The sequence below is a fragment of the Acanthaster planci genome, linkage group LG21 (assembly GCF_054643075.1).
Source record: "Acanthaster planci isolate LZ-2023a linkage group LG21, COTS_SCS, whole genome shotgun sequence".
Lineage (NCBI taxonomy): Eukaryota > Metazoa > Echinodermata > Asteroidea > Valvatida > Acanthasteridae > Acanthaster > Acanthaster planci.
The window spans coordinates 2,144,127-2,156,621 of record NC_141797.1 but is presented as its reverse complement, the minus strand read 5'-3'; the positions used below and the strand labels follow the sequence as shown (position 1 = coordinate 2,156,621).

The following is a 12,495-nucleotide window of genomic DNA, read 5'->3' as shown; positions in this document are numbered from 1 at the left end:
GAAAAGTTTGAGCCCCACATTTCGTCTCTGGCAACAGTTCTGAGAAGATTTCCTTACTGCTTCATTCTTAAACAGCTGCAATAAATTGCCAAAGAAATGGAAATGTACGAGAGAATGTGTCTAAAAATCAAGCTTTTTTCATTTTATTTTATTTTTTTTCTTTTACAAATCAAGGAGACATCTAGGATTAAGGATCTGGATGACAGCACTATTGTGCTCGTGTGCAAATTTTCACAAGCGTAAAACAAAAAAGTCCCAAAATTTGGATTAAATTAACCAACAACTGAGCACAAAATGTAATTTTGACGGATGTAGTAAAGTTATAGTATTGAACTCGTCCCTCTATTAACTTTTGCCAAGAGGTGTCCTCTAGAACTACTCAACTCGTGCATACATATGACTCTGATGTGGCTATCATCAGATACTGGTTTTGAATGTGCAAGAAAAGTGTGTACAAATACATATACCGGGGGAAAAAAGACCTTGCTTGAACCGAAATATACTAGCGATTTTTGTGCCGATTTTTTCCCAATTAATTGTATTTTACTGTAAGGGTTATTTTTTATGAAAAATGCCACTTCTTCTGGAAATTTGCCCTAAGTTATAAATAATAACATGTTTTGGTCAAACAATGCCGGGGAACTCCTCCAATACCACTAGAACAGTCCCCGGTTTTGTTAACTCGCCTCGATCAAGAATAGAGGGCGCACTATTAGCAACGTTTTTGAAGCGTTTCGTGTAGCCGTACCGTGTGGTCGCCGCGTTTGCTCAATGTAAGTATAAATCGTGATTAGAATCCGCCAAAATCCTTCGTCTAAAACTGAAATCGGTCAATATACTGTAAATAAATACATTCTGTGAGGATAAATGAGGTAATATGGGGTGTTTTGATGAACTATTACATGTGATTTCAGAGTATATTTTTGAGAAACAAACCGGGTGTCTTCATAAAGACCCACATGTATTTAGAATGCGAGCAGTGGCGACATGTGGGTGCAAATACATCTGCTGCCACTGAAAAACCACTTGCACCCACAAAATGTTTCCACATGGGCCTATTACGACAGGGCGATCATCAACCTTTTGTTTTACGAATCCACATCATCATAACCTAGAAAAATGGAGGTCGATCATATCATTTGCACCCACGTGATTCTGCCTTGCCCCACACGAGTTTCACTCACTGCCATGGGTCGTACTAACTAGTGTTAACACATTGATAGTAACGTCAACACACCGTCAACACTTACAAAATGCATTGAACATGTTGAACAAAGAAAACAGACGTATCGAACTGTCATGTATACACTTACGAATCATTTCTATGTAATCGAGTTTACATTTTACTACATTTCAATGGAGTGTTTTACACTAATACACAGGGAGAATATTGACGATTTCACCATATGCCTGTGGAGTGCAACATTCGTGCCATTAACAATAAGCATGTGGTGTCTGCATGCGCATGCCGACGACTGTTTCCTGAAGGGTTCAACGTCCAGTGTAATCCGTGATCAAGTCACAGCTACATGCGCTGAATGTTGCCCCATTCAGGAAACAGTCGTTCAGCATGTGTTTGCACACTCCTCCGGCTCGACTGTGAATGGTTCTCTTAGCCGGCGTGTTACGACGTTTCGATCAGCATACAGTTGGAATTGCACAATGACAAGATGACTTCAACTTCCACCTCGACAACTGGAGCGTTTCTGATTGGAATGGAAAATTTCTCTTGTGCACTTTCAATGTATTTGCATTTTTTGCATCTAGTACCCATGTATACAGTACAGCCCAAAAGTTTCTCCAACACTCAAGAGCAACAGCGAGGGAATTTCTTAATGAGTACGAGGGCCCTCATTTGTTAATCGCGAGTTCAACGATTTTTCGAAGAATCTTTTGGGCTGTACCGTACATGTACAGTGTTGTGCGATATTGAACAGGGTCACCTTTTACTGGGAGCATTTTTACTTGGTAACTTTTTTCACTGTTTTGCAGTATAAAAAGGATTCACCATGAACGTACCACCAAATCAGACGATTTACATCAACAATCTAAATGAAAAGATTAAAAAAGATGGTAAGTAAACTAAAGTTCTATTGTTCTAATGTAGAAATGTATGTATGTTAAGTACGTGTACATTGTTGTCATCTGACCTTGGTTTGGAATTGATACAGCCATAATGTTAGATACATGTCAGTCCATTAAAACCTGAAAATCTAGATAGGTTTAAGGGGGTACAGTTGTTGTGGGTTTACAAGTGTTCTTGCAATTTATTCAAAAAAGAGATGTATCATTGTATGCTTACATGTAGGAGAAAGGTCATTTCTTGTTTGCCATTAAATCTTCTTAAATTTGGAGGTACATGTATACATGTATGTTGATAGTGTCGTGTCCAAGAGATGGATGTTAATGGATTAGCCTTACTTAATCAAACCTCGGTCTTTGGCATGTTCAGAAGATATTTTCATGCATACTTGTCCAACTTGCCTGCTTTCTTTCTCCAGAGTTGAAGAAGTCTCTCTATGCCATCTTCTCCCAGTTTGGTCAGATCCTTGACATTGTCGCCTTGAAAACCCTCAAGATGAGGGGGCAGGCATTTGTTGTCTTCAAGGACATCAACAGCGCCACCAACGCCCTCAGATCGATGCAGGGCTTTCCATTTTATGAGAAACCAATGGTGAGTGTGAAATTTTACATTCTTGTATAAACCCTCATCCACTTTTTAGATGAGTGAACCATTTGCTAATCCCACGGCTAATCGCATGTGTAAAAAGGCTTAAGAGAGCTATTGACATTCTGCTAAACTGTCTTGAGAGGGCTTGCTCAAATCTACTGTATTGCAGGGGAAAAGCTGATCAGGAGATGCTGTTATGCAACAATCACATGCATCTCAAAGCCTTGCCCTTTCTTTCAGAACCAAAATCAACATGTAACAACTCACTTTCTTGTTGCTACATGGGATGTGTCGATCTGTCAAATTTTTTTTCAGTTGGTTTTCATGTGCACAAATATAATATATCATGGACACTACTTCACATGTGGGCTTGTTAACCCCGACTACCCCAAGTCCATCAAAATCCATCCTCCCATTTTGAGGGGATTTATTAGACTCAGTCCAGAATGCCTGAGGTGACCAACTGTGGATGGTCCAGGAGCTATATTTCATGTCAACAGTTCAGCAGATGTCATTAAGCATGTTAATGCTACATGTATGTGTATGAGGTCCATGAACAGAGACCATCAGTGGTGAACTTTTCATCAGTGACAGTTGCACAGGGAGTGATGGAAATACAGGTTACGTGTTAACGAGCCCTCAGAGGGCAAAGGCATCACTAGGATAGGCTCAAGTAAACTTTTGGTGCATTTGTTGTAACTTGTAACGAAATTAATAATTCCCCAGGTTCCCCAGGCCTTTGCTGCTAAATCCAACCAAGTCCAACGGTGACTCATTTTAGTTTACTGTTCAATCCAACCGAGTCCAACGGTGACTCATTTTAGTTTACTGTTCAATCCAACCGAGTCCAACGGTGACTCATTTTAGTTTACTGTTCAATCCAACCGAGTCCAACGGTGACTCATTTTAGTTTACTGCTCAACCCAACGGAGTCCAACTGTGGAAGTTGCTGGGGAATTAAACAAAACAAAATACTTACCCGCTCAATCCAACAGGATCCAACAGTCGAACAGTGTCACACAGTGCAGATGCCTGCTGAATCCAACAGGATGTAACTGCTCATGTTATTAGTTATCTGCTGAATCCAACAGAGTCGTACTTGGCAGGACTTTATTGTTTACTGAGTCTAACAGACATCAACTGTCTCACAAGTCTCTGTTACTATTTCTGTACTAATTTTTTTTTTCTAACTTTATCTTTTCTTTTTTGTCTTTTTATTTTTGTCTTTATCTTTTCTTTATCCCTTTTCTTTTCTTGTTTTTGTTTGTCGATAATCCCCAGCATTGTGTACCTGTAATTAAAACAAGGCACAACATGGTCCACCTGCATGCATGTTCCCATTCAGTTGCCTGCTGAATCCTACCAGATTCAACTGTGTACACATTTAGTTGCCTGCTGAATCCAACTGGATCCAACATGAAAATGTATAAGCCTTTACTACTGAATCCAAGAGGCTCCATCGACAGTGTGAAATGGTTGGAGCCTGTTGGATTCAGCAGGGTTAGGGTTAAAAAAACAAAAACATCCTCTGAGACACGATGGAGATGCCGGCAATACATAACATCTGTTGATGTATTTGATCCAGTAAAATGTTAGTGAATTTGGATGAAGATTGTGGATACAAGCTGTGCATTGAAACTGTTACCCATTCCCACAACTGAATTCCTGCATTTTGCTTGTTCTGTACCTGTACACAGATGTCCACGCTAAATCCAAGGAGGTGCCATTTATCACAGTGGCATGACACTCCCTCGTGTTCTGAAATTTGAGCTGTGTGTGCATCAGGGCATGGAATTCGTTGAAGAGTCACATAACACCCAAACACTTCTTTCCCATTTGCACGATGCTGTCAAGATAATGCATGACTGCTTCGACTGAAGTTGCCATCGTTGCCTTGAGATTTAACAGTACTCTTCCATTCTGTCTTGCAGAGAATACAGTACGCCAAGTCCCAGTCAGATGCGGTGGCAAAGCTGCAAGGCACCTATGTCCCCCGAGAAAAGAGGCCAGAAAAGAGGAAGCCCGACCCTACCCCTGGTGAGTTGCTCCCTGGATGGTTTTTGAAGAGTTTTAAGTAATGGCTAAAGATAGCATTGAGTCGATATTAAGCCAAATGGAAGCAGCTGATACGGTGTAAAATAATTACGGTTAGTAGTTATCTTTGGAAATTGATCACATATGTGAACACAGTACAAGTATTTTGGCCATGCCGGCTTAATCCTTCAAAGTCCTCCACCTTACGCAATAAGGGCTCATTGAGAGGATTTGGGAAGGTCAAGGTGAGATTGGTCAAGGGACAGTCGAGCTTGGGGGTAAGGGGACCCAGAAAGCACTTGAGCAGGCTTGCTGGCTTGATCCTGTGGCCACTGGGTTTGTAAGAAGTGCAAGATCAAAATTTGCTGTGTGGAGGCTTGTTTCCAGCAGTTCTTGATGTGACTGTTGGCTTACAATCAGCAAACAAACCAGTCAATCAAAACCATTACAAACTAAACAAAATTCAACATGCGGCTTGATTTTCACCCTTTAACTTAACTATTCCTAAGGTTTCAATTTCATGAGTGGAGTTGTTTAAGAATCAGCAGTTGCAACACAATCACAACCTTCTAACAGGAGTCAAAAGGTTGAGTTTTCATGTGGGTCATACATGTATGTAAAGCATTTTAGAGTCCCGGATGAAGTGGGAGTCATAGACGGAGCCTGGTATTTGAAATCGCCTTGGGACTGTAGATCTCATATTTCACATGGAACTTTTGAATCAATCTAGAGTTTTTTGCAGTGCCCAAAAAGTTTCGTTTCTTTTAAATTTCATGTTGTATAGTTGGGAAGGCTTTTTGAATGCTTGTGTGCTAAAGCAAGGATTTTTGTGGCCCAGAGATTTGACTATCTTTCATTGTTGTAGTTTTTATATTATGCAGTTTGCCATTATGTGTACATGTATGTTGTCACCGTGATAGGTTCTTAGTTTTTCTCCCAGCAGAAGCTGCTATTTTGCCTCTTCACTTCATTCCTGTTCCCTTTTGTTGAAAGCTGTCAGCTGCACGGATGTGAACATGTTTTCCTGTCATCAGGCTTTGAGAAAGCTTGCTAGGATCCCAACACCCAGCCCCCTGACTTGTGTTTCATTCAAATGTTCAGCTTGTACTTGTCATCGCATCATCCCCAATCGTTTCCATGGTATCATTTTCTCAGCATTTTGTTTGACGTGTCCACAGCTCAATCCAAAAAGAGCAAGAAGCAGGCGGCCAATGCAAACCAGGCCCCTCCGCCCATGATGGGCCAGATGCCCCCGACCATGATGGGGCAGCCCCCGCCCATGCAGATGCAGCAGCCACCAGGTAAGCAAAGTTGTAACTGTACTGAGAAGGCTTTGCCATGCTGCAGCAAGGGTAGTTTTCACTTCAATGTGCACAAATATGCTTTGTGATTAACACATTCGAATGAAAATTACCCCACAGCATACATTGTGGCATGCAGTGTGCCCTGTGGACTTTCTTCAATTCCCTGTCTTTTTTTTTCCTGTCATTAACCCTACCCCCCAGCCTTTTTACTAGGAACCATCCTCAATCCTTCAAAATCCTTTGAATTTCGACATGATAAAATTGCATTCAGCGTCAATCCTCTGAAAACCTCCAAAATTTCCTGAAAATGTTGTTTGGAGGTGTACCTACCGCCTCAATCCCTCAAAATCCGCGGGCAATTCTCATTATGTTCAGGCAGTGAGAACAGCATTCTTGAGCAGTGCGGTTTATTCAAAGAAATATCAGGCTGAATTCATGCATGACTGAGCAAGAACAAATCAAGGTCTTACCCATGACCTTCACTCATGGCTTCCTCCAAAATCCTCCAAAACTGCCCAAAGGATTTTGGAGGATTGAGGAAGGTTTGGGGTTAACAGATTGAAAACTGTACAATATACCAGTATTTCTGCTTTTGAAAATTTTGTTTCTTAATTACCAGTGGTACATCAGTCAAAAGAAATACACAAAAGCGACCTTTTGAGATCAAATACCTGTACAGCTTTTTAACCCTCCTTTGATTTTACTGCACAAATGTGCACAAATGCCCACAGTCACTGGTGAGCATGTAGTTTCTATATGGAACTCAAACATGCACAGGTTCAGTGTGTACACAGTACATTGCCAGCACAAAATGACCCAGGGTCTTTTGTGCAGTCCTCTTCACTGCATTTGGTTTACTGAACAGTTATGCATATGAAACAGTGAAGCACAGTTGTTGGGCAGCACAAAAGTGCAATCTGATATTCCTGTAAAGGACTGTTTGTGCAGTGCACAACACAACACAGCTGTGCTTCTTTGAGGTGTTCACCAAATGACCCAAAGAGTGACTTCAGCATAGGAGGGTTAAGCAGACCTGTAGAGCATGTGCCTTTACTTGTGAGAGAAAGAATCAAGACAAAACTTAGAGATATTGTTTTATGGTTTGTGCAAAATTCGGAGGAAAAAATGAGGACCAAGTGCTGCTTGACAGAAGTATGCTTGGCAGGAACTCCGTTCTGGAAGGGGCAAGGCAATTTCTCATTTGTAGAGGGCACTTGTATTAGAAAATCAACTTGTCTATGGGGACATTTCAAGGGGCATTGAGATAAAGACCAAGGGCATCAAGGCAATTGCCTCTGATGCCTCCGTGAAGTTCCTGCCCAGAGTGTATGGAATCCCAGTGGATATCAACCACTTGACATGTATACATATGGATCTAAACTCTTTAGTTTACCACTTGATGTGCTGATTTGGCAGCAATTAGCCACTCAAGATATAGTCAGAGCAGCATAAACACGGGCGATTCACAATGAGTGCACCTTGAAGAGTTTGCAATGGGTTGATCAATCACAATGCACAAAATCTGTCGACCCTTTACAAACACGTACTAGATCGACAGATTTTACGCACTGTGATTGGTTAAGGCGTTACAAACTCTTGGAGACACACTATTGTGAAACACCCATATTATTCACTGACTGATGCGTAATGTCTGTTCTCGTAGCTATGCCTCTACCAGATCAGCCAAACGCCATCCTTTTCCTGACGAATCTACCAGAAGAAACCAATGAGCAGATGCTGAAGATGCTCTTCACACAGTAAGTTCTTTTTTATACTCTGCGATTTCTTCTGGTCTGATTGAGTCCATCACAAGAGGAATTTCAAGTCCGTTACAGCTTTGGCGAGTCTTAAAAGTGGCCGTTGAATTGAGTTCTTTCGAATACCTTCTGACATGGCTTGAAACTGGACGATCTGTGAGTGTGAGGACTTGTGCGGAAATAAGTGCCTTTAGTTATTAAACACTTGAAAGAATCTAAAATGGATTTGAATCACTGATACCTGTATGTTGCAGATCAACCAGTTAAATAGAAACATGGTATGTATTTTGGACCAGACGCTGCGACTTCTTTATTAAACAAGATACATGTTCTAGTGCCACTTTTCATAACAAAAGTGGGTCACCACAACGGCTGACTGAAGAAGTTCTCCAGAGAAATACAAGATGCGTTAGATATGATGGTGCTGTAATGTTATCGTTTGTGTACCACAAAGAATTTATGCTGAGCTCCACTTCCTAGCTGTCTAGGGAATGGGTCAGAGCGACCCCTTTGTGCAACACGAGTTGAAATTGCTTAAGCGGGAGGGTATATGTGTTTACTTGCTACCTGCTTTAGCAAATGGAAATTGCTAGAATGTGTTTACAAGTTGTCTTTGTAACTCATGGAAAAGTTGTTGCTCGTTTACATGTTTCCTGGTATTGAATTGCTAAATGGAGTATTTAACGCCATAAGTTCAAAGTAAATAAGCAACAGTGTTAAAAATCTTGCCCTTTATAAAAAGCCTTCATTTTAGCCTTTTTTTCGAGTCATCCAAAGGGTCACATTTTGTCATTCAAAGGTTTCAGGGATTCAAAGAGGTGCGACTGGTACCCGGCCGTCACGACATCGCCTTTGTGGAGTTTGAGAATGAGACGCAATCCGGAATCGCCAAGGATGCCCTGCAGGGCTTCAAGATCACCCCTACGGCAGCCATGAAAATCTCCTATGCCAAGAAATAAAAGAAATTAACTGCAATTTGACCTGCCCAGAATGTTCATCGGTACCCAGATTGAATTCAGCCTTGAAAATGATGTCACAATACATGTTTTCTCACACTTCAAATCTGCGCATGGTACGTCTGCATTTATGAAACAGAAGTCCTACATCCTAAAAAATCAAACAATATGCAAGATTTTTAAGTACAGTACTGTTCTGCTGTTGCACAATTACTTTATCTGGGTTGTCTCTTCCCAGGTTTAATTATAAAAGATTGTATCATCATAATTGCCACAATTCCAAGGGTGCGTTGCAAAAATGCTGTTTGATTTGACCAAATTGCTCAGACCATATCACGTCAGCAACAGAAATCAAACAACATATTAATCAGTGCTTTCTACTTGTCCACAATAACAAGTGGTCACATTTGTTATCGTATCTTAATGTGCATCAATATTCTTTGACCCAATATTCAGTCACTTTGAAAAACGTTTTTTATGCCAGCACTTGTGGCTATGACATGCTCTTCTGTACACTAAGAACCATATCTGTAAATATGTAAAAATACCTTTTTCATGTATTCCTTTGTCTACTTTTTAAAATGTTTTGTATGAGTAAATCTTCTGCGTTGTCACTGTTAACCCCAAGCTTTACAGATCTTCAGAAACACATAAAATGGTTTGGAGGATGTCAGATTAAGGAAAGAACCACTTTGATTTGTTCTCGTCATGGTAACCCTCCAGGATATTTTGTCTGAAAACCCTGGCAAGTCCACGAGTTAGCACAATTTGTTAAAGTGGCTTACCTGCCCAGTGCAACAAGATCCAACAGATCCACAAACCCCCAAGGCCATAGAGTACCGAAGCGAATACGTCACGCGCACAATTAGTGAAAAGGCATCAGCGTGTGAACCAACACGCGCGCGTACTCCATTCGTTTGCACTGCACTTTCTGGTTCACAGTGACGTCACACTTCGGTACTCCATACGGTCCCAGAGTGTGTGTTTGATAGCCACCACAGGATCCAAGAGCGGTACTGGCCCATTCGGACTACATGTACTTTCCTTTGTCTCAAGATGGGCATTATGTTCGGTTGCCGCTAAGTTCTCGATACGACAAGGTATTACAGACTCTTGCACCTGTTCTACGTTGCTGCACCGTCGGGGTTCTGATTAACGCAGGGCCTGGCACTCAAAGGAATGTTGTAATACAACATATACATGTACCATTTCCCTGTACACTGGAGTACAATTTAAAGTTCCAGGAGGGTTCTTAGCATGTCATTAACATCAACATAACATTTCAAGCAGAGGGTAGTATAGACTAGAGAGAGAGTTGGGTCACCTTCAGATTAGAAGCCATTATTGTCTCACAGTCTCCGGTGAAATTTCCTGTCGGACATCTACATGAAGTTACGTTGCATGCAAAGCACAATCCATTGGTCCGACTTTACCTCGTTGCGTTTTATCAATCTGTCTGGTGCAATCCAGCATCCAATTGTCAACCATTTTGAAAGCAAAATGGCGTTTACACACAACGTCATGTCGCAATCCTGTCTGCATGCCCGGCTCCGCCCAATATGTCTTATATTTTGTACTGACACTGTACATGTCGATGTGGCATTGCACTTGGGCACATTGGCGTTTGCTTTCTCTCTTGCAGCAAGATGACCTAGGAGTCCGAAGGCCCTCAACTTGCGAGCCTTCGTTACTTTTACCTGGCAGTTGCGGCTTTTAGAATAAAAAGGTGAATATCTTGGATTGCATGTAGAATGGTGATCCTGAACGTTTTTCATGTTTTGTTTGTTTTCGGAGGTATGTTTGAAATCATGAATAGAAAATGTACATTTTTACTGTTCAAAGCAACGCTCCTTTCTAAAGACATGTTTTACACCAAGCTATACTTCAACTTCAGGCATGTTGAGTTCTAACTGCATTTTGAAAATCAGATTTGGAACAAAGAACTCTACAATCCTGGAATGACTTGGGCTTTTTTATCTTGAAGAGTGGCCCTCGTAGCTTGGGCGCATGTGCATTCTGACGTGCTGTTTTCCGGTTGTCGATGCGTCATTGCACACACCGTGCATCGACAATCGTCTTGTTGCAGATTGGCCAGCGTGGTTCAGTGCTGCTTCGTCAGGTGGTTGCCGCGGTAGTCATGACTGACGTCAAAAAGATTTGAGTTCATGCAGAGGTGTGTTATCTGGGGAAGCGAAAGATTCAGTGGGGAGAATTCATCATCAGGGTGCGATATTGTCTGGTAGAGATACGTTCCCATGTGTCAATTTCACAAATTGCACAACCGTGAAAGATACGTAAGGTCCTAATACACATGTACGTGTATTATTGAGAAGGTATCTGTCCTCTGCACGGTAAGTCTATTGAGCTGGCACAGTGGTGACGATGGGGCAGCAAAATTGGCTTTGGATATCAACGTGGTCAAGCAGGGTTCCCAAAGTCACGGAAAATCCTGTAAAGAAGCCCTTGGAAAAACATCTCCTAGAAAGGCATGGAAAATTGGGGACAAAAGGTGTCCTGTAGAATCCTGTTGCCGGCGGAAACAGGTCACGACATGGTCTCGGAAATCGAGGTCGTGCAAGGGTTCTTTTTTATGAGTTTTAATTTTAATAGATTTACAGGATATTTCTTTGTCAATGTATACACATACTTTTGTGGCTACACGACAGTCTTCCTGTTTGTAATGCCTAACTTTTTTCCGCGTAGTGGTGTTGAATGTCATGGAAGCTGCCATCTTGTAAGTCCTAGAAAAGTGGAATTTGGTTTTCAGATGTTTTGAGGAAACCTCGTCAAGGATTGGACCACGAAGTATGCTGTTCAGAAAGTGAAGTACATTAAACTACCCACTCCGAGTGTAGTTCACAGGGAGCGGCATGGCAATGACAGCCATGACTTTAGATACAGTTTACTGATACACGTTTTTGATCATAAGATTTGTTCACCGCCAGTTACGGCGAATGTTTGCCCTTCACTACGGTCTCAGTGCAAGGATGATAGATGCACGTGCAGCTTTCATACTGAAAAAAAATCTAGAAAGCAAGTTGAAGAAGACAGTACACGCGCATAATATGCCGAGTTTGAGTTTCTTTGTCATCTGAACAGCGGTTTTGGTTTTGTCTGATTTTCCCTTGTGTTGGTCTAGAGCCGTATTCACAGAGTTACGTCACAGAGTTCTGTGAACACAGCCTGTCGTTCAGTTCTGTTCAGTACCTGTCATTTTAACATTAGCAACGATATTTCAGAACTTGGGATGCTTATTGTTGCGTTCAAAATTTATATTGTAGTTGTTTAAATCAAGTTATCATTCCATTTGATGTGAAGTTTTTTTAGTAAGAAATTGTCATACTTTGTAAAAGCAAAAACCAGGACAATTTTTGAAATAAAAAAACTGTCGTTGACTTTGTACATGTCGGGTAACAAATGAGATGTTTTTCTTTTGTGCGTTTCCAGACTTTAATTTGATCGTAGTAAAAATGCACCTGTTGTACATTGTGCATGCCTCGCGGAAATCAATTCCCAAATGATTAGACCTCCAATCTATAACAAGCCTCCACCTACTCATTCCAACGAGTTTTGACACAAGTGCATATACATGATTATAGAAGTCAATCTACCCAATGCAAATCTAATTGGCAGAAAACAAGCTCTCAGGTGTTTTAACGTGCAGTGATGACAAAACTGAAACGGGAGGCATACCGGAGAAAGTCTATAAACAAGTGTGTATATCAATACCAGTTGTTGGTTAAGGGTGATTTGGTTCAAACAAGGACCGAGTG

The 12,495-nt window shown here is 41.3% G+C and overlaps 1 protein-coding gene across 3 annotated transcripts; it reads left to right on the top strand.

Moving 5' to 3' along the window:
• Positions 1-681: 681 nt before the first annotated feature.
• Positions 682-12,124, top strand: LOC110983124 (U1 small nuclear ribonucleoprotein A-like). Of its 3 annotated transcripts, XR_002598671.2 has the most exons (9): positions 682-773; positions 1,993-2,073; positions 2,502-2,674; positions 4,603-4,708; positions 5,884-6,006; positions 7,673-7,766; positions 8,566-8,838; positions 10,365-10,448; positions 10,809-12,124. XR_002598671.2 is itself a non-coding variant. In XM_022242091.2 (7 exons), exons 2-7 carry the CDS (start codon positions 2,010-2,012, stop codon positions 8,723-8,725), a joined length of 720 nt encoding a protein of 239 aa, XP_022097783.1. In that variant the 5' UTR covers positions 682-773; positions 1,993-2,009; the 3' UTR covers positions 8,726-12,124. The 3 variants fall into 3 exon arrangements, 1 of the variants encoding a protein (XP_022097783.1); XR_015423643.1 differs by having other exon boundaries at positions 8,566-10,448; XM_022242091.2 differs by having other exon boundaries at positions 8,566-12,124.
• Positions 12,125-12,495: the final 371 nt, after the last annotated feature.